This window comes from Sminthopsis crassicaudata, chromosome 4, assembly GCF_048593235.1.
Source record: "Sminthopsis crassicaudata isolate SCR6 chromosome 4, ASM4859323v1, whole genome shotgun sequence".
NCBI classification, from domain to species: Eukaryota; Metazoa; Chordata; class Mammalia; order Dasyuromorphia; family Dasyuridae; genus Sminthopsis; species Sminthopsis crassicaudata.
Window position 1 is genome coordinate 343,870,099 of NC_133620.1, and position 20,571 is coordinate 343,890,669.

General features: G+C 42.9%; 2 protein-coding genes across 3 annotated transcripts in view; one reads left to right on the top strand and one right to left on the bottom strand.

Annotated features, from left to right (window-relative positions):
* The window catches only part of EFTUD2 (elongation factor Tu GTP binding domain containing 2), a 43,495-nt gene extending 27,147 nt beyond the window's left edge, over positions 1-16,348 (top strand). The window contains exons 12-28 of the mRNA XM_074261055.1: positions 3,705-3,768; positions 4,400-4,490; positions 6,616-6,751; positions 7,306-7,433; positions 7,796-7,989; positions 9,046-9,157; positions 9,526-9,666; positions 10,229-10,330; positions 11,914-11,996; positions 13,020-13,106; positions 13,340-13,466; positions 13,690-13,777; positions 14,263-14,381; positions 14,572-14,666; positions 15,154-15,307; positions 15,398-15,505; positions 15,851-16,348. Coding sequence (XP_074117156.1) covers positions 3,705-3,768; positions 4,400-4,490; positions 6,616-6,751; positions 7,306-7,433; positions 7,796-7,989; positions 9,046-9,157; positions 9,526-9,666; positions 10,229-10,330; positions 11,914-11,996; positions 13,020-13,106; positions 13,340-13,466; positions 13,690-13,777; positions 14,263-14,381; positions 14,572-14,666; positions 15,154-15,307; positions 15,398-15,505; positions 15,851-15,946 — 1,925 coding nt within the window. The 3' untranslated portion in view covers positions 15,947-16,348. The remainder of the gene's footprint in view (positions 1-3,704; positions 3,769-4,399; positions 4,491-6,615; positions 6,752-7,305; positions 7,434-7,795; positions 7,990-9,045; positions 9,158-9,525; positions 9,667-10,228; positions 10,331-11,913; positions 11,997-13,019; positions 13,107-13,339; positions 13,467-13,689; positions 13,778-14,262; positions 14,382-14,571; positions 14,667-15,153; positions 15,308-15,397; positions 15,506-15,850) is intronic.
* Positions 16,349-17,053: 705 nt separating this feature from the next.
* On the bottom strand, positions 17,054-19,457 carry HIGD1B (HIG1 hypoxia inducible domain family member 1B). Of its 2 annotated transcripts, none has more exons than XM_074261069.1 (4): positions 19,343-19,457; positions 18,323-18,532; positions 17,688-17,822; positions 17,054-17,202 (listed from the first exon to the last, which is right to left on the bottom strand). In XM_074261069.1, the coding sequence occupies exons 2-4, from the start codon at positions 18,426-18,428 to the stop codon at positions 17,138-17,140; spliced, it is 306 nt and encodes a 101-aa protein (XP_074117170.1). In that variant the 5' UTR covers positions 18,429-18,532; positions 19,343-19,457; the 3' UTR covers positions 17,054-17,137. The 2 variants fall into 2 exon arrangements, with proteins under 2 accessions (XP_074117170.1, XP_074117171.1); XM_074261070.1 differs by having other exon boundaries at positions 18,323-18,464; positions 19,343-19,454.
* Positions 19,458-20,571: the final 1,114 nt, after the last annotated feature.

Genomic DNA, 20,571 nt, shown 5'->3' on the forward strand with positions numbered 1-20,571 from the left:
GTGAAGGAAATTCAAAATGCAGGCGGACAAAATTAGAGGGATTGAGATTTCTATGTAGTGGTTCATAGTCATCTCCCAGAGTTCTTTTACTGGGTGTAGCTGGTTCGGTTCATTACTGCTCTATTGGAACTGATTTGGTTCATCTCATTGTTGAAGATGGCCTCATCCATCAGAATTGATCATCATATAGTATTGTTGTTGAAGTATATAATGATCTTCTGGTCCTGCTCATTTCACTCAGCATCAGTTCATGTAAATCTCTCCAGGCCTTTCTGAAATCATCCTGTTAGTCATTTCTTACAGAACAATAATATTCCATAATATTCATATACCACAATTTATTCAGCCATTCTCCAATTGATGGGCATCCACGTAGTTTTCAGTTTCTGGCCACTACAAAAAGGGCTGCCACAAACATTCTTGCACATACAGGTCCCTTTCCCTTCTTTAGGATCTCTTTGGGATATAAGCCCAGTAGTAACACTGCTGGGTCAAAGGGTATGCACAATTTGATAACTTTTTGAGCACAGTTCCAAATTGCTCTCCAGAATGGCTGGATGTATTCACAATTCCACTAACAACGTATCAGTGTCCCTGTTTTCCCACATCCCCTCCAACATTGCACATTATCTTTCCCTGTCATTCTAGTCAATCTGACAGATGTGTAGTGGTATCTCAAGAGTTGTCTTAATTTGCATTTCTCTGATTAATAATGACTTGGAGCATCTTTTCATATGGCTAGAAATAGTTTCAATTTCTTCATCTGAGAATTGTCTGTTCACATCCTTTGACCATTTATCAATTGGAGAATGGCTTGATTTCTTATAAATTAGAGTCAGTTCTCTCTATATTTTGGAAATGAGGCTTTTATCGGAACCTTTGACTGTAAAAATGTTTTCCCAGTTTATTGTTTCCCTTCTAATCTTGTCTGCATTAGTTTTATTTGTACAAAAACTTTTCAATTTGATATAATTAAAGTTTTATACTTTGTGATCGATAATAATTTCTAGTTCTCCTTTGGTCACAAATTCTTTCCTCCTCCACAAGTCTGAGAAGAAAACTATCCTATGTTCCTCTGATTTATTTATAATCTCATTCTTTATGCCTAGGTCATGAACCCATTTTGACCTGATTTTGGTGTACAGTGTTAAGTGTGGGTCAATGCCTAGTTTCTCCCATATTAATTTCCAATTTTCCCAGCAATTTTTGTCAAACATTGAGTTTTTATCCCAAAAGCTGGGGTCCTTGGGTTTGTCAAACACTAGATTATTAAAGTTATTATTTTGTCCTGTGGACCTAACGTATTCCACTCATCAACTAGTCTATTTCTTAGCCAATACCAAATGGTTTTGATAACCGCTGCTTTATAATATAATTTTAGATCTGGTAAGCTAGGCCACCTTCATTTGATTTTTTTTTTTTTTATTAATTCCCTTGAAATTCTTGACCTTTTGTTTTTCCATATGAACTTTGTTATTTTTTCAAAGTCATTAAAATAGTTTTTTGGGAGTCTGATTGATATAGCGCTAAATAAATAGATTAGTTTAGGTAGTATTGTCATCTTCATTATATTTGTTCGCCCTATCCAAGAGCATTTAATATTTTTCCAATTGGTTAGATTACCAACTGTTCTTAATATTATAATAATATTGCTCTTTCTAAGAGCTGAAAAAAGAAAGAAGAATGGAGACATCAGACCTCATTTCAGAAGGGCTTTTCAAGCATAGACTGATATAGGATGCTAAGATCAGATTGTTTTTTCTCGTATAGGCAGTAAGAACCCATTGCAATGGTAGAACAGAGATAAAATGAAACCAAATCTTGGGAATCCTTTCTGCAATTGCATTGTAGCTGTATGAAATCTTTGAAGCACAGGAAAGACAAATTCCTATTCTCTATCTCAGTGTTAGTGCAGGAAAAGTATCCTTTTGGAATTCCCAGAAAGGGGAATGTACCAGCAGCATTTAGTTGTCACTGTCAACGTACATGTTTTGTAGCAGGAACCCTGGGAATGCAGAGAGAGAAGCCAATTGGGGACTGTGGAAATGAATAGGACATGAGCAAGAGGGGTGAATAACAATTCAAAGAGAAAAAGCCAACAGTCAAATTCATGTTATCAGTAGTAGAGGAAGGAGTAAGCTCCAAAGTCAGATTTGGGCTTCACTTGAAAGAAAGGAAAGGACTCTGACAAGTAGAGAACAGGGAAGGCATTCCAGGTGTGGGAAGCAGGTACGGAGTTAGGAAGGTGCATGGCCTGTCCAGGTAATGATGATTAGACCAGTGTGATGGAAACAGAGTTCTGTAGATGAGTAGTGGGGTCACCAGAGTCGGGGGCCAGATGAAGGACCTAAGTATCAGGCTGAGGAACTTTACTCCATAGACTATCAGAAACTAGGAAGATTTTTGAGTGGGAACCTACACATGCAAAGTGAAGTTTGATACAGATTAATGTGGCATTTGTGATGGTCTATCTCAGTCAACAAGTATTTGTTAAGCCTAATCACTATACTTGGAGTTAAGAATACAAATACAAAAGAGAAAGCTTACATTTTATTAGAGGACATGAAATAATCACAGATAAGTAAACACAAGATATATGTAAAACAATACAAGTGAAACTGGCAGGAAATGGGTAAGATTAATAGCCATGAGAATCAGACATACAGATGGGGAAAAGGGTGGTCACTGAATGGCAAGCTAGTGACTAAATCCAATTTTAGAAGGGCTGAGTAATCAGTATGTCTTGATCAAGATCAGTGCCTAAAACTCAACTAGAAAAAACTCAATTTTTTGTTTTTGGGGGTCATTTTAAATATTGTAGACTGCTGATTAGATGGCTGTTTTGTTGTTTGTTTGTTTGTTTTTTTTCCTGGGCATTACAAAGTCCTATGTGCATGCAAAGTTGGGGTAGGGGGACAGCAGAAGTGAGGTGAACTACAGCTAAGATTGTTAAAATTGGGAGCAGCACAGAACTTCTCCATGGATCACAGAGAAATGAGGAAGAGGGATGGAGTGTTGGAGCTAGTGGATACATCTGTGCAAGAAAATCAGAAGTGTCAGCTTTTCCTTCCTGCCTTACTAAGTGCTGGGACTAGAGAGTGCAAGGGAGATTTAGAGCTGAGTATTGGTCTCAGCATAATCTCATTGACTTAGATATGCTTATTTTTGTTAATTTAACAAATACCACCTAAAATGAATATTTCTGTATGCATAGCAGAAGAGGTTGTACATGAAACTGCTGAATTCTGTTATGCAGCTTACTTTAATTTTTAAGTATATAATAAACTCAGCCTATAGCTTTTCAAGTTGTCATGCTTGTTGCCTACTTCTCTCTGTTCTCTGTTATCTTTTACAAAGAAGCCTCAGTGTCCCTCTTCTCTTTTTTTTTTCTTTTTTCTGCTGCCCTTTCATTACTCTCCTCTCACCCACAATGGAGGAAAAAAAGCCTTTTTAAACAAATAGTTAAGAAAAACAAATTCTGATGTTGACTGGGCCCAATAATATGTCTTGGTCTACTACCTCTTACTCATTGTCTTTGGATCATTTGCTCCTTTCTGTCTTGCTTTTCCACATTTCCCCTTGATCCAAATCTTTTAAACCTGGAAAAGAAGAATTTTGATTTAGGAGCCAGTGGTGATGATTTAAAGGATTCAGACAAGCACTCCAAGCAGAAAGTATATTATCATTTTGTCTTTGTTTTATAGGTGACATCAATTACCAAGAGTTTGCCAAGAGGCTCTGGGGTGACATTTACTTCAATCCTAAGACGTAAGTGACATGAAGAATAATTTCCCTTTCCTCAGGGGGTGGTCTGCTTTCCCAATGAGGTTGCTTCTCAGGCATTGAAGAAATGGAGGAAGAGAGCTCATGAAGGTTAAACCAAAAGTATTCAGGAGCATAAACTGCTTCTCTTCTCTTTCTTAAATGAGATTGATTTCATTGACTCTAACCAGGGAGGTGATGAGTCTTTTTATGTCAGCAAACATTTATTAAGCATTTGCTATGTTCCAGGCTAAGTACAAGGTAGCAGAAAGAAAGATAGTCCTCATTCTTAAAAAACTTGGATTTCAATAGGAAAGATATTACATATAAGGAAACTGAAAATCAGAGGGGTATGGAAGCAGGAGTTATGGGGTGCCCATCTTAGGAACATGGTAGAGAAAGCCTGGAGAGTCAGGAACAAGGACATGGTTGGGCTGGGCTGAGTATCCACTGATAAATGGAGGTTCTGAGAGAAACTAGTCAGTCAGCAGGAGAACACTGCCATTGTATGAAGTCCAGAGATTGATCTTCCAGGGTAAAAAGCTGCCAGGACAAACTCAAAAGCTTCAGAACCCCTTGGATGATAGGCAGTCTGTCCTTCAGAGAATCTTCAGCTCTCTTTTCTTTCACCCTTTAGGCGGAAGTTTACCAAAAAGGCCCCAACCAGCAGCTCCCAGCGGAGCTTTGTGGAATTTGTCTTAGAGCCACTTTATAAAATCTTAGCTCAGGTGAGTGGAGGTGAATTTGTCACTATGTCTTCCCATAGCCTGTCCTGCTCAGGTCAGGTCTGCTCTGCTGTTCTGAGCCAAGGAAGCACAATCATGGCGAATGGCTTCCTCTATCTCTCAATCTACCCTTACCATGTGTTACTATTTACTAGGATAACAATTAGTCTTTTTAGTATCTGTTGAATACCTTTGTGTACTATGTTCCATTGAATTGGAAAGGAAGATGAAGTGGAATATAAAGGATCAGTCTTCTAAGGGAAACCAATCCCCTGAGATTTCTTGAATTCACTTCAGCCAATAGTTATTGACCACCAGCTATTTGTATTGAAAAGTGTGTGGAAAAAAATTAGAAAAGCATATGACAATAGTTCTGTCTTCAAGCAACTTGTGATCTTATTGAAAAGAGAATTACTTATCGACAGATGCAAAAAAGCATAATTGAAACTCATTACAGAGGCTGAGACTCAGCATGAAGTGGATGGAATTAGACAAAGCTTCATGGAAGAAGGTCCCAGTAATATTTGCTGAACAGATTTTTTTCTCTTCTGGGATGTATCACATGAGAATGGAATTTGTTCACAAATTTTTAAAAAGTAAATTTTTATTGATATTGTTGATTTTTGTATTATTTCTCTTTTATAACTAATGGGAAGTATATAACCTTTCCAGAAAATCACCCCTAATTGTAAAAAAATTTAAAAGGAGGGAGTTCAGCAAAGCTAGTTGACTTCACAAAACTCTGATGTTATATATAGTGTTCCACGCCCATAGAATTGTTATCCTTTTTTACCTTTTCTTTGGGACTAAGCTTAGTCCTTATAATTTTACATGTAGTTTGAAATCAGTTTCACTTGTTTTGTTGTTCTTTCCATTAACATTGTTGTCACTGTGTGAACTGTTTTCCTAGTTCTGCTTACTTCATCTTACAGCATTCAAAATATTTCCATGCTTCTCTGAGGTCATCATTTTTCTCAGCTTAGTAATGTGCTATATGCATGTACCATAGTCTCTTTAATCATTTCCATGTCAATAGGCATTTAATTTTTTCCAGTTCTTTGTAGTATGAATAGTATATTAATACATTTAAAATTTAAGTGCTTAAAAAAAAGAATACAAGGGACTCTGAGTTTAGTTGAAAGAGAGATTCATTCTAACTGAAGGCCTCAAGAATTATCTTAGAAAAGGTGACATTTGTGCGAGATAATGTCTTTGTCATCTCTGTAGCCTGGCTCATTGAAACATTCAAAGCCTGTATACAGAATCCAGCAGCAACTTTATTTCAGCAGCATCAGTAATAAGCATGGCTCCCTGTGGTCTTCCAATGTCTGAAGAAGGGTGCTCAGTAACCCTGAGTAGGCTTGCCCACCTCTGGCAGTACCATATTCAAACCAAACTGCCAGGGACAGGCAGAGGTCGAAGGCACAGGGGAGAGGCCCTTTGCAAGATTGCAGCTAAGGGAACACTGAATAAGGGTGCAGAATTTGGTTGGAGCCTAAGAGACACAAGAGGAGACATGCAAAATAAAGTAGAGGTAGAACTTTGAATGACCGGCTAGGGTTAATGAAAGAAATTTATATACTTACCCTTCTGTAGAGTGTTGGGGTTAATAATAAATAAAATAGGTTCAGCCCGGCTTGGAGGAAGGGTGATGTATGTCCGGCACTGTGCTCCATGTGGTCATTGCCAAGTGACCTTTTTTGGTTCCTCCCGGAGCTCTGCTGTTTGAAGTCCTTCTCATTTGTTGAGGTGTTCGGCATTGCCTGGCCAAGGTGGAATGCTGCCATTAGCCACAAGGTGGCAGGGCTGAGAGCCTGTTATGGCAGGGCAGGGTGCCAGCCACTAGGAGAGTCGCTCTGGGACCATTCAGGGGCCTCTCATCAGAACAGGCCACAGATTTCCAACTTTGGTGCTTCCCTGGAGGAAGGGAGGAGAAGGAGCTCTTCCTCTCAGCTCCCGGGCTGTCATCTGGGGGACTTTTGCCATTGTCCTTCATACTGTCCACTTGGCATCCAGACAAGAGAACCATCAGCCTTCCCTCAGAGCTCCCTGCCCCCTTACTTTTTTCTGCCATCACATCTTGGAACCAGCTTTGGCTGATTATGTTAATGACCTTATATCGTGATAGGTTGTGGGAGATGTGGACACCAGTCTCCCAAGGACCCTGGATGAGCTGGGCATCCATCTGACCAAAGAGGAGCTGAAACTGAACATACGCCCTCTCCTTAGGCTGGTCTGCAAAAAGTTCTTTGGGGAGTTCACAGGTAAGTGCAGAGATACTAGAGATCACCTAACCACCCTGTATAAATGCTTGGGGACAGGCCTTTGAGAAGACACTCGGGGCAGCACAGCCATATGCCTGTCCATTAGGGAGGACATCAGCACCTAGACTTAAAATCACCAAGGAGTTGACTTGCATCTCAGGTGAGAGAGGTGACCCTTTTTAGAGGGCTCCAAAGCCTGGTACAAATTGTTTTAGATGAACTGATAGAGAAACTCCCCAGACAAGTATTGTTGGTTAGCAAATTACTTGTGCCCTGGAGGGGCAAGATGCTCATTCTGTTCCAACACTTGGGATTCAAAGTAAAGATGGGAAATGTTTGTGTTCTTGTGAAGAACCACTAACAGTTTGTTAGAGGAACTAGGGAAAAAAACTAGGTGCTAGATGAACATTAGTAATCATCACCAGGATCACCTTACCCATGCCCAGGTCGATGAATGTCCCTGTTTGCTAGTTATTCCCTACCTTCTCTGAATGGATGGGCTTTGCTCAAAGGAGAGGCGATGATCATGATATTCTACTTTTTTCTCATTACAGGCTTTGTAGATATGTGTGTACAACATATACCTTCTCCAAAGGTGGGCGCCAAGCCCAAGATTGAGCACACTTACACTGGGGGTGTAGACTCAGACCTTGGTGAGGCCATGAGCGACTGTGATCCTGACGTAAGCAGATCTGCTGGGTAGCCAGCGCTTTCACTCCCTCTCCCTGCTTTTCCTCTGCCTTTTCCCCTCCCACTGCTTTCTCCATTCTGGCCTTTCTGGCCTATCTCCCACCCTGAGTAGATTCATAACATGAAGATATAGTCAATTGAGCATCAGGACTCATGTTTTTGGCAGAAAGAGCTCCATTCTTTTCCTTCCAATACATGGAGAAACTATCTGCACTTAGCTCTCACTGAGTTTTTCTGTTGACTGGTCAGAGTTCTTGAGCAGTGCCCAGAGAAGTCATGTCCTAGCCTTGGGAAGCTGACGCTGTTCTTCTGCAGAGCATGTGTGAGCAGGACTGCTCTCTGTTTCTCTCCCAGGGGCCTCTGATGTGCCATACTACCAAGATGTACAGCACTGATGACGGGGTTCAATTCCATGCCTTCGGGCGAGTGCTAAGTGGCACCATCCATGCTGGGCAGCCTGTGAAGGTGCTTGGAGAAAACTATACTTTGGAGGATGAAGAGGATTCCCAGATCTGTACTGTGGGCCGGCTGTGGATTTCTGTTGCCAGGTACCACCAGGTGGCAGCAGCATTAATGCTAGTGCTGTCCAGGGTATAAGGAGAAGGCTGTCTCTTGAGGGAAAATGGTGGGAGTCTGTTTTTCTACAGAGTGGTTAAGAAATGGTATAAATCCCTCTTCACTGGTCCTAAAGACTTTGACTTTTGAATTTTGATTGAACTGGTTTTTGAAGGATTTTCATTCTTTTCTGTAGTCTAGCCCAAAGGTGTCAAGCCCTCAATTCTCCCAAATGGGGCCCAAACCAGATTAGGATGGAATTAGGATGGGAATTAACAAAACAAGTAAAAACATATTAATACATAAGAAATGTCAATATGGTTTTCTACATCATATGGACTTCAGGGAAAGGCCGCCTACATGATTATTGGCTCTGTTAAAGCTTTGAGTTTGACAGTCCTGGCCTACCCTCTTAACCCTAAAAATCACCTTTTACTCTAAGCTCAGCTCCATTGTCATAACATGTGACTGCTAAATACCTCCCAGGTATTTATGAAATATGGCAACAGGTATGGTATGAAAAGGTAATTACCTGTCATTTCTTAAGTTTGATGGATGCCTTGGGGAAAGAAGTCTCAAGGGCCACAAGAAGCCTGTCCCTTAATTCGAATACCCTCTGTCTCTCTCCTAGCCTGCATTTCCTTATTTCTGATCTATTTACATTCCCTAGAGTAGTGCTGAGGCAAAGTAGCCTGCTGAGGTGGAGAGCTTTCACATAGTTATATTTAGTTCCTTTTTCTATGTTGCACCTCAAGAAATTCCTGCTTGATCCAGAATGAGATCTGTGGGGACTAAATGTAGATCACAACATAGTATTTTCACTTTTGTTGTGATTTACTTGCTTTTTGTTTTCTTTCTCATTTTTTCCCCTTTTTGATCTAATTTTTCTTGTGCAGCACAATAATTATGGAAAGATGAATAGAAAAATTGTACATGTTTAACCTATATTGGATTATTTGCTGTCTAGGGGAGGGAGTTGGGGGAAGGGATTGAGAAAGAAATTACTGTTTAATGTGCTCCACTTGTGTCATTACCATGCTGGGTTCCAGGTACCACATTGAAGTGAACCGAGTTCCTGCAGGCAACTGGGTTTTGATTGAGGGTGTGGATCAACCCATTGTGAAGACTGCAACTATCACTGAGCCCCGAGGCAACGAGGAGGTAGGGTTTTGTGAAATAACCCCCAAGATGGCAGTGTTAATGGGGCATCAGAGACTCAAAGACTTAGCAGGAAATGGTGTCTGATACTGACTTGACCAAGGTAGACTTCACTGGTTTCTCTTTGTTCTTTGAGATTTTTGAAAGTAAGGGTATGATCAAGGAGTCCTCTTTTTGTCAATGGACCCTCCATTTGGTAAAGCAGATTTTTAGCCTGTTCAGAAGCGTCTGACCTTCTGGCAAAAACACCCAGTACTGGCTTCAAGGGATCTTATTTCTGAACCAGTCCTCTGTTCTATGACAACTACCTTAGCTTTCTCTAGCTTTCACTTAGACCAGGTGGCCTCCCATTTTTTCATTTTGAATCTCAGGCGCAGATCTTCCGGCCTTTAAAGTTCAATACTACTTCAGTCATCAAGATTGCTGTGGAACCAGTCAACCCCTCTGAGCTACCCAAGATGCTGGATGGCCTGCGCAAGGTCAACAAGAGCTACCCATCCCTCACTACTAAGGTGAGTCCCAGGCCTCAAAGACTCATTCCCCATAGATTCCATGTTGGTACTCTTAAGAAACAGAAGTAAATTTGTCCCTCAAATTGGCATCTCTGCCTATCACTTGCTTATCTCTCTCTGGTACTGGTTTCTGCTTGTGATGTTCTCTGGCAGGGTCCCTGCTGAATGCTGACCAGCACGTTTTTCTTTCTTTCTGCCTAAGTATCTATTGCTTTAACTTAGTTATTCATACTCCCTTTACTGACAGAGGCTAGCTTGGAGCTGTGACCATGGGACAGTTTTTAATTGTGTTTTTGTTTGTTTGCTTTTTTTTTTTTTTTTTCCCAAAAATCAACACAGTCCCATGGATGTTAAACCCTAATCAACTTTGTAACTGGCCAAGGTTTGGTTTGAATTGATCACTTATACCTGTTAAGTGTCATCTTTTAAGAAAGGCTGACTCTATAAAGGGGTAATGAAATACTGAATTCCTCCTCCTCAGTCTTAATCATAATTATATCAATGGTTTCTGGAATTATAGAACCCCCAGAACGAGATCTCTACAAGAGCTATTATATTTCAGGTAGAAGAATCTGGGGAACATGTGATCCTGGGCACTGGGGAGCTCTACCTGGACTGCGTGATGCATGACTTACGGAAGATGTACTCAGAGATAGACATCAAGGTAATATAATGGTACTTTTCCCTAGTCTTTCCCGGCTGCTAACATGGCTTCTAGTTGAAGACTGGTTTTTACCAGTGAAAACTACATTTTTGTCTTTAATAATGCTAGGGATAGAAAGGTATAATGGGAGTCTGAGGGACTAAGAGAAGCTTGGTAGGAAGATATCTGTACCTACTTGTCATCTGTACCTACTCATATCAATGTTGAGACCCAGTTTAAAATTTTAGAAAGACTTGCTTTATTTCTGAGATAATCTTTAGGAAAGAAAAGCTCCTTCTTTTTGTGAATTCCTCTTTTAGTGCCAGTTCTATTGGGTGATATCTAATTATGTCTGTTATCCTTTTTTTCTACTCCTTGATTTTCCATTCTTATTTTTGAAAGGGCAAGAGAGCACTTATACTTGTTAAGTGTCATCTTTTAAGAAAGGCTGACCCTATAAAGGGGTAATGAAAGATTGAGGTCCTCCTCCTCAGTCTTAATCATAATTATATCAATGGTTTCTGGAATAAGGCTGGATTTCCCTCTGTTCTCTTGATGCTGAGCCTCAGAGGACTCCACCACAAATTTGCAATGGTTGGTTGTAAGAAGAAAATGGGAGCCAGCCCTTTTGGCTTCAAATCTCCAAGTCAGTCCCTAAGTCACCTTTGTCTTTTAAAAAAAAAAAAATTTTTTGTATGTTCTATTTTCCCCCAGTTTCTTGTAATAACAATTTTTACGGTTCACTTTTAAAATTTTTGAATTCCAAATTCTCTCCTTTTTTCTCTCTTCCCCCCACTCCCTTGAAAATGCAAGGGATTTGATATAGATTATACATTTGTATTCATGCAAAACATATCTCCATATTGGTCATGTTGCAAAGACAACAAACCAAAAAAAACCTCCCAATACAAGAAACATAAAGAAAGTTTTAAAAGTATGCTTTAATCTGCATTTACATTCCATCAGTTCTTTCTCTGGGAATGGATAGCATTTTTCATTATAAATCCTTCAATGTTGTCTGAAAATAATTCAAATAATTGAATTGCTGATGAGTCAATGCCAGTTGATCATCATATATTACTGCTGTTACTGTACAGTGTTCTCTTGGTTCTATTCACTTCATTTTGCATCAGTTTCTTATAAGTCACTTTTGGCTTCTTAAGTTCTATATTTGGCTGAGCTTTTGATTCCCATTCCATACAAAGTTCCTCTGAATTACTCTTAGTGATTGGTAATGTCTACGATCTCCTTCCAGTCACTTGAAAGAATAGACTCAAGAAAGACTTGGGATCTTCAGCATACCCCTACTATCCTGTCAACCTTTTGAAGACTCATTTGTTAGTGTTAGGATTTCAATAACAACAACAAACTCCACAGGATTCCTATCTTTCCTTTTTCTTTTCTACTAACTTTTTGAGGGATTTCTAATGATAGAGCAATCAAGCCAGTTGTTTCTATATCATTCTTTTTAAGTTGTTAGTTGCTACTTTGCAAGAAATTCCTAAGAGGAGCAGGCCTTGGAAAACCTGATTGCTTTTTGGATGGGAGAGCACTGTCTTAGCACAGCAAGCCCTCCCTCTAATCATTCATCTTCTCTTTCCTAGGTGGCTGACCCAGTTGTCACATTTTGTGAGACAGTGGTAGAAACTTCTTCCCTCAAATGTTTTGCTGAAACACCCAATAAAAAGTAAGTAGGGCTGTGGCTTTCTTCTTACCTAGATGTTATTACCTCCAATTTTAACACAAGTACAATTCTGCCTCCCGCCCCATAGGATAGAAGGAAGGACTCTAACAACATGATTTTAGCAAGAGTCAAGTTTATCCTTCTCCCCCAAAGCTTGTGCCCAGAGACACTTTCTGTCTTCTTGCTTCCATTTCCTTATGCTTTCCTACTCTGTTATGGTGATCTTAAAAATTTACCTACTTTTTTTTGTTGTTGTTGAGGCAATTGGGGTTAAGTGACTTGCCCAGGGTCACACAGCTAGGACGTTTTAAGTGTCTGAGGCCAAATTTGAATTCAGATCCTCCTGACTTCAGAGCTGGTGTTCTATCTACTGCACAACCTACTTTTTTTTTTTTTTTAATGGCTTTTTATTTACCAGATATATGCATGGATAATTTTATAGCATTGACAATTGCCAAACCTTTTGTTCCAGTTTTTCCCCTCCTTCCCCCCACCCCTCCCTCAGATGGCAGGTTGACCAATACATGTTAAATATGTTAAAGTATAAATTAAATGCAATATATATATATATATATATATATATATATATATATATATATATATATATATATATATATATTAAAATGCAGGCAGGCAAAAATATAGGGATTGGGAATTCTATGTAGTGGTTCATAATCATCTCCTAGAGTTCTTTTGCTGGGTGTAACTGGTTCAGTTCATTACTGCTCTATTGGAATTGATTTGGTTCATCTCATTGTTGAACATGTCTATGTCCATCAGAATTGATCATCATATAGTATTGTTGTGCGCAACCTACTTTTAAGAACAAGTGATTTTAAAGTAAGAAGCAGATCAAAATATGTGTTTGATTTTTAGCATTATTTTCTCCTTTCTTATCCTTTAGTTTCTCCTTGACACTCATTTTGCCACTCATTTTCAGGTTTTTTTCACCTCCTTTTAACTCAGAGAGTAGCCCTTCTCCTTGACTTCTTTTGACCTATGTTAACCCATTTTTTTCCTACACAGAAACAAAATCACTATGATTGCTGAACCTCTTGAGAAGGGTCTAGCAGAGGACATAGAGAATGAAGTGGTACAGATCACTTGGAACAGGTGAGAATGGGGTTTTAATCCAGAATTAATGGAAGGGATAGATAAAAGGCAAACAACAGAGGGAAATGGTATTTATCTTAGTTCTGTTACACTGACCTCGTGGGGAAGAAGTTAGTATGGTGAAAGAAGTGCTCCAGAGGATTATAATTATGAATATTAAAATATGTATAATCAGAAAGACCAATTTTAGTGAAGCCATCTCCAACACTTTCGTTTTTTCTTCCTCCTATCAGGAAGAAGTTAGGCGAGTTCTTCCAGACAAAATATGACTGGGATTTGCTGGCTGCTCGTTCCATCTGGGCCTTTGGCCCTGACGCCACTGGCCCCAACATCCTAGTGGATGATACTTTGCCCTCAGAGGTATAGGGGAACTGGTGGGTGGTTAACGTGTGAGAGTTAAATGGAGAAGGGGCAGCTTTTGATGAGAAGAGATTGAAAATGTTCTGCCAGTTCCTAGAAGAGCTTTGAAATCTTCTCATGAAATAGAAGGCCACTTTGGATTTATCTCTTTTCTTTTTCTCTCTAAACCTGTTGCTTCTGTGAGCAATAGTTGTAGCTAAAGTGCCTTCATGTTTCTCCACAGGTGGATAAAGCTTTGCTGGGGTCAGTGAAGGATAGTATTGTCCAAGGTTTCCAGTGGGGCACCAGAGAAGGACCCCTCTGTGATGAGCGTGAGTTCACCAACTACTTACTGATAATAAGGCTTCTCCTTGTCTCTGAGACCTGAGCAGTGAGCTAGATTGAAAAGTAGGGGGCAGACCTATCCCCTGCTCCAAACTCTTTCCTTCATTCTGCACCAAGTGCCTCTCCCTGGCACAGGCTAGAATTAGATGTACTTTGTGTCCCCAGATCCAGAAGCTGCCCTCCAGACCTACGTAGGGAGGGAGGGGAGGTCAAGCTTTAGGCCTTCATGGAGAGAAATAGCCGGACTTGCCTGACTGTTGGAGAGGACGTGATCTCTGATTCAGGACCAAAACATACTGGCCATCTCTCTTAAACCTCTGCATAGTCTAACAGAGTTCCCTCCTTAGGATTTTCTGTCACATGCTGTGTCAGCAGTAATCATTCTGATTTATTCATCACTTGAACTACCCCCGAATTTCTCAACTTTTGGCCCTTTTCATCTCATATTCCACCCATTTCTCTTCACTCTCAGTGATTCGCAATGTGAAGTTCAAGATCCTTGATGCAGTCGTTGCCCAAGAACCACTGCACCGGGGAGGAGGCCAGATCATTCCCACCGCCAGGAGGGTTGTCTATTCTGCCTTCCTCATGGTATGGAGCAGACACAATGGGTATGAGATTGCCTCATGGAGGGTGGGGCAAGGGATATCTACCGAAGATACTCAACAGTTGAGAATATGTGTGGAGAGCCTTTCACCTCAGCCTTGCCCATCCATTCTCTATGTCTCCCTTCTTTGCCTCTTCCCAAGCTGAGGATTTCTTTCTTTTGCCTTCATTGCAGGCTACTCCTCGTCTAATGGAGCCGTACTACTTTGTGGAAGTTCAAGCCCCTGCAGACTGTGTCTCTGCAGTCTACACAGTCTTGGCCAGGCGCAGGTGAGCAAATCTAATATCCTAGGCTAGACTCACAGTGTGAAAAGTGACCCACTTTAATAGGGAAAGAGAAAGGAACCATTTCACCCCACTCAAGACCAAGCACATTGAGCTAATTTCCTCAAAGAAATAAGCAACAGGAACTACCAAGCAAAGGGTCTCCTGCTTTCTCAGCTACCTAAAGAAAAGTCCTTTTCTACTCTGCTGCCTTAGCTCTTGGTCATCTCCAGAGAGGGATACTTAACCACCAGGTTGAGGAAAGTCTGAGGAGTGACTTTTCAGAAGAAAGCCTCTAACTCTAATTCCAGCTAGAATCCAACTCTTACTCCTTGTCTTGTGGCCCTGGGAGGAACACATGAGAGCACTCTCCTTCATTAGCTCTTTGTATGATGTAACAATCTTTGGGATAGATTTAGAGTTGGCCAATGGTTAGTGCTTGCTTACCCATCTTCCTAGGATTTGGGGCTCAATTTCTGTCTGTCTGTCTCAGAGGCCACGTGACACAGGATGCACCTATCCCAGGCTCTCCACTCTATACCATCAAGGCCTTCATCCCAGCTATTGATTCATTTGGTTTTGAAACTGATCTCCGGACCCATACCCAGGGACAAGCCTTCTCTTTGTCTGTTTTCCACCACTGGCAGGTGAGGTTTAGGAGAATGTGAGAGATTTCCAGGGCTCTGGTAAGATGGTTTGCATCTTCCTATTCTTACCTGTGGCCTCCTCTGTTTTAGATTGTACCTGGTGACCCATTGGATAAAAGCATTGTCATCCGTCCCCTCGAGCCACAGCCAGCCCCTCACCTGGCCCGGGAGTTCATGATCAAAACCCGTCGTAGAAAGGTACAAGTTTCCCTCTCCCCATCCTGTACTCTGTGTTCTCAGTAAAAATCAGTGTCCATTTTGGATTCCTCTCCCACTGGACTACTAGATAAAGCAGCATTCATAGTATGTGGGATTCCTACCACTTTGCTAACAGCTGCAGCACTGGGAAATGTCTTGCTATGACAGGACAGACAGAAAAGTTTTTCCCCTTTCCTATGAGAAATCATTGCTGTTTCTGAAACAGGCAGCCTTGTCCAGAGTTTTGCCTGAGCCCAGAATAGGTTCTTTTTTGTCTCCTTGCTGCCAGAGCATAGATCAGCTTTCCCCCAGGCTTCATTCTGGCCTTTCTTGCTCCAAATCCAGGGTCTGAGTGAGGATGTGAGCATCAGCAAGTTCTTCGATGATCCTATGTTGTTGGAGCTGGCCAAGCAGGATGTGGTTCTCAACTACCCCATGTGAGTGGGGTGATGCTTCTGGCAGCTCCCCATATGCTCTGTCATGGGCAGCACTTCCTGGATAGCAGTACCTGGGAGGCCCCACTTTGGTGTGTTGGTCAAGGTCTTGCCTTTGATGTTGCTCATGGCAGGGTAGGAGAGAGAAGAAATGAATTGACTTTTTTCACAGTCAGCAAAACCATCTCAACACACGGTCCAGGAAGGAAGGAACACTTGACCTCTTAGATCTTTCCATGGCCTCTGCTTATTAGTTCAATTCCTCAGGGACTGAAGAGGGAGTGGGGCTCGGATCTCAAGGGGGAAGAAGAGAAGGAAAATGTCTAACCCTGAGAAGCCCTGTCCTGGGATTTATATGGATTTTATTTTTACAAGTTTGACCCCAAACATTGTTTGTAAATGAACAGAACATTCTGGTCTGTGTCTGGTCCTTTCCCTTTCATCCCTTTCCTTTTCTTAGAAAATCTCTCCAGCCTTGCTTTTAAACCTGTTACTCACTTTTGGGTGAAGAGATATAGATGGACCTGCTGGCTCTGATAGCCTCTCCTAAATTAACATTTTTATCAGTCATTTATTTTGTGGAAGGGGGTGGGAGGTGGGAGGTGAGGGAGAGATCTAGGATTCCTGATTTAGAGCCCCGTTTATACTTAAATTTTCAGTGTTCTAAATCCTTCCTAGGAATCCACATGGCATAATGGTAGAGGATTCTGGATTTGGAGTCAGAAGATCCTCTTCTCGAAAATGAGAGGGAAAAACTAGGCCCTAGCTTCTTAAGAGTTCTTAACCCTATTTGGGGTTTCCTGTTTGAATGTGAGGGTGGTGAAATTATGACTTATTATCAGGAAATGTTTGCTTTGTATAATCATTTTATATATCCATGTACCCTTGGTCAAGGAAAAAATTCTCAGGCAGAAAGGGGTTGTGAATGGAAAAAGTTTAAGAAGCGCTGGGCTAAACAACCTCTTCGGCAGTTCTCATTCTATGATCCTGTGAACTAAGAGGCCAAAGTCCTAATTGCCTGCCCCCTCCTTCCCAGCCCCCTCTTGTAAGCCCTCACACCAGCTGCCACCACCACCTACTTGAGTGCTTCCCTGTGTTAAGAACAGACTGTTGCTTATCCTCAGAATCACTTTATTATAAGGAAGCATACAAGGGACTCATTTAAGGGAGTCTGACTGTCCCAGCCTCCGTACAACTCCTACTTCTCCTCGGCATCTTGTGCTGTTCTCTTGATGTAGTCACAGTACATGGTGTACACTGTACCTGTATGAGAGGAAAGGACAGAGAAAGCCCCTTGGGGTCAGAGCCTGATGCCCCCCGCAGCTGGCCTGGGAACAGCAGCAGAGCCCTGGAGCTCCACTCTCTCAGGTCCCTGGGGGTTTTACTTCCTCTCCCATCTTTCTGCCCCAAGTCACAACAGCTGCTCGAAACACCTGACCACCCCTCACCCTTTCTCCCTGTTTTCTGCCTCCCTTCCCCCAGCTTTTCAGGCCTGCGAAGTACCTGGGTGATAGCTACAGTTAGCTGAAAGTAAACCTGGACTTGGCTGCGTTTCCCCCCCTTACCCTCTGACTGGTAACACAGGCTCTACCTGCATAGTCTGGACCCTGAAGGCCAGTTCCTACTTGTGGCTCCTCCTGGGAAGCTAGACTGCCCACAGAGGGTGGAGAAGGAGCTTGGCCTCTCGCAGCCCTGAGTTTCAGAACATCAAGCGAAGTGTGGGGGCTCTTAGTCCGATGCCTACTCACCCAGCATGATGGCTCCCACAGCACAGGCCTGAGCCGCCACTCGAGTGTGGATTAGGTGCAGAGACATCTTGAGAGGGCCACGGGCCTTTAGCCGGTAAATGCCATAAGCTGTCACCAGCAGACAGCCCCCCAGGCCTGTGCAAAGAGACCCCCAGTCAGGGGTGGGGCTCTTAGGCTGGTAGGACAGAGCTGAAGTGGACATCCGTGAACTTCAGACCCACCTGGCTCTGGGCTCTCTTCCCGCACTCCCCCAACAACACCCTGTGACTTACTTTATCCCCTTAACTCACTTCAGCAAACACATCTCTGCACCCTACTCCAGTCACTGTGGTACCCCCACATTGCCGACAACGTTTTCCAATTCTCCATGTTTGTTTTTAGAGTCCCCTCTCCCCCCGGAACCTGGATGGATGCTTGCTCCTCTGACCCTTGCTACGGTTTTGCTCTCCCTCCCACCTCTTGGCAATTTGCTTGTTGCTCAGTGTTTCCCTTGTCCCTCGGCACTCTCTCTGTCCTTGTACTCCTACTCCGGTCATTCAGCTCCTGGTGGTTTGGTGGGTGACATGGGTATGTTCATTCACATACACCTCCAAGAACTTGAATGTCCGTGTTCCCCATCCCCGTCCCCAACTCACCCACAGGCACCAGTGGTGACTCTCTGGACTTCCTCAGTAACTTCTCAGAAACGCTGCCCTCGCCCTCGCCCTCAGGGGGTACCCACCAGTCCTTGTTCGCAGACATGGTCCTGGACCCAGATGCTGGGGCCCCAGTCCAGCTCTGAAAAGATAGCTTCCACAATCAAAAGCTTTGAGGTTTTGGTCTCTTCCTCCTCCCTGACTGTTGGGCTAGAAAGAGAAGGATCAGACAGCTAAGGCCCTCTCCTCCCATGCTAAGCACCACCCCTCTGGAAAATAGATCCACAAGCACTTTTCAGTGGATGGCTGATCCGCACTGTCTGCTGTTTTCCATGTTCACCAATTAGCGTGCTCTACAACTCCCTTCTTTTATCTTTGCTCCCTCTCCTCATCTTCCTTTCAATAACTTTCTCCCCAACCCCCCTGTTCTCCTCCCTCTCCTTCAGCTCCTTCCTTGAGATTGTGTTCTGAATCTGTCTGGAAGAAATCATTGGTGGGGAGAGGGGGGAGGGAGAGAGGGAGGGAAGTTTAGGGAACTTCATGTATCCCACTGGACCTGAAAGTAGTGTGCCAAAGCATCAGAGAGACTACATTTTAATCAGTTATAATTTACAAGCTGTTTTGAATATAAGTTTATACATTAGTTTTCTGTCCAAATGAACAAATTTTCCCGTTTCCTGTATTCCTGCCTTTCCCCCTTCCCTTTTTCTCTAATTTCCCTCTCAATCTTCATTCCCTTCTCAGTGGTGGAAAGAAAGTAAAAAAAAATCTTGTCCCCTGATGCTCCCCGACTCCTCCTCTTTAACCTCTGCTGGAATACCCAGCAAAGCCCCAAGCAACAGATGCTTGGCTCCCTGGTTCTAACCATTGGAACATCTAGCTTTTGCTGAATCTCCACTTCCAAAGACCTGGATTTTTTTTCTCCTCCATTAGCTGGGGCGGATGCAGCTGAGCTCTGCCCCTCCAGAGACATTAGGGCACTTCTGAAGCTCAGGGAAGGCCGGGACTGGTGGCACATACCTTGGTATTGGTGGTGAGAGGGAAGACTGGAGAGCTGGGCCCCAGCCTGTGGTCAGTGTCCTAAAGCTGAACTGGAGAGGAGCTACCACTTTAGGGTCAGAGCAACAGTGCTTGGGCTTTATGGAGACTGAAGTGAGCAAGGGGAGGGAGGGAGGGATAAGAAGGGGACATCAGCTTAATCCCCACCTCCCATTTGCTCTGAACTCAAGGCCCTGAGAGGTGATGGGAACAGATGGAGGCAGCAGTGATTAGGAGCCTAGGCTGTCCTGGTTCATCTTTGGGCACCAGTGGACACAAGAACTAGAGCAGAGCCAGACTTCCTTGTATTGTGACTAAAATGGGAAATGTAATGTTGGGGGGAGGGATGCAGACACCAGTCACAGAAGGCCAGATCTTCCAGGCGTATGATTTTGGACACGGCACATTGGACCAGCTGCTCCCCAAACAGCTTCCTGCTCCTGCCTCTCAGGTTCCCACACTCAGCTGTTTGCTTAGTTAGAATCACTGATGGATCCTGGCCATAGAGCTCTTCTATGAAGATCCTGGGCAACCGTATGGTCCCCCTAGGGGGTGCAGATTCGGCTGCTGGAGTTAATTACCCTGTGAATAAGGGAAGGGAAGGAAGGGACCTCCTCAGAAACTGATCACTTCCAACACTCCTCTGGGCCCATGAGATTTGTTTAGGGAGGAAAAGTAGGAACAGCTGGGACCCTCTCACCTTTCAAAGGCCTCCTGGAAGACATCTGCTTGTGGGATGCATGGATAGGTTTCAGAAAGCTGGACAGAGCCCAAGGCAGGCATCTGTCAGGGTTGGCCATAGAATCTATAGAAAATGCATGTCACCCTTTGTTAGCAAGAAGGCAAAGAGGTGAATCTTGGAAGCCTACCAAAAATGATCTTTGAACCATGAGCCAATGGAGATTTCCTTTTCCACTAGATGTCTTTTTTCTGCCCCTCTAATTTCCCCAGTCTCTCCATCCTCATCCTCCAAAAGCTTGATGTTTATCTAGAAGCCTAGAAGGAGCTACCCAACCTGCCCCACCCCCTCCTTAGTTCCAGCATGAAAGACTCACACTTGGAAGCAGGGGACAGGAAGTCAGTGCAGATTCCCTGGGCCTTCCGCCTCCCCAGGGGCTGTGGGAACTGGCCTCTCTCTTTCTCTCACACTTTCTTCTATTCCTTATTCCCAACTGCATCATCTGGGATTAAGGGAGAGGCCCCAGATGGGG

Bases quoted from the DNA above. Each gene is read 5' to 3' on its own strand.
- HIGD1B (XM_074261069.1), bottom strand. From the start codon at position 18,428: ATGTCTGCGAACAAGGACTGGTGGGTACCCCCTGAGGGCGAGGGCGAG. The intron at 17,823-18,322 runs GTGAGTTGGGGA...CTCTTTGCACAG, and splicing joins GTCACCACTGGTGCCTGTGG to GCCTGGGGGGCTGTCTGCTG. The intron at 17,203-17,687 runs GTGAGTAGGCAT...CCTCTCATACAG, and splicing joins TGTGGGAGCCATCATGCTGG to GTACAGTGTACACCATGTAC.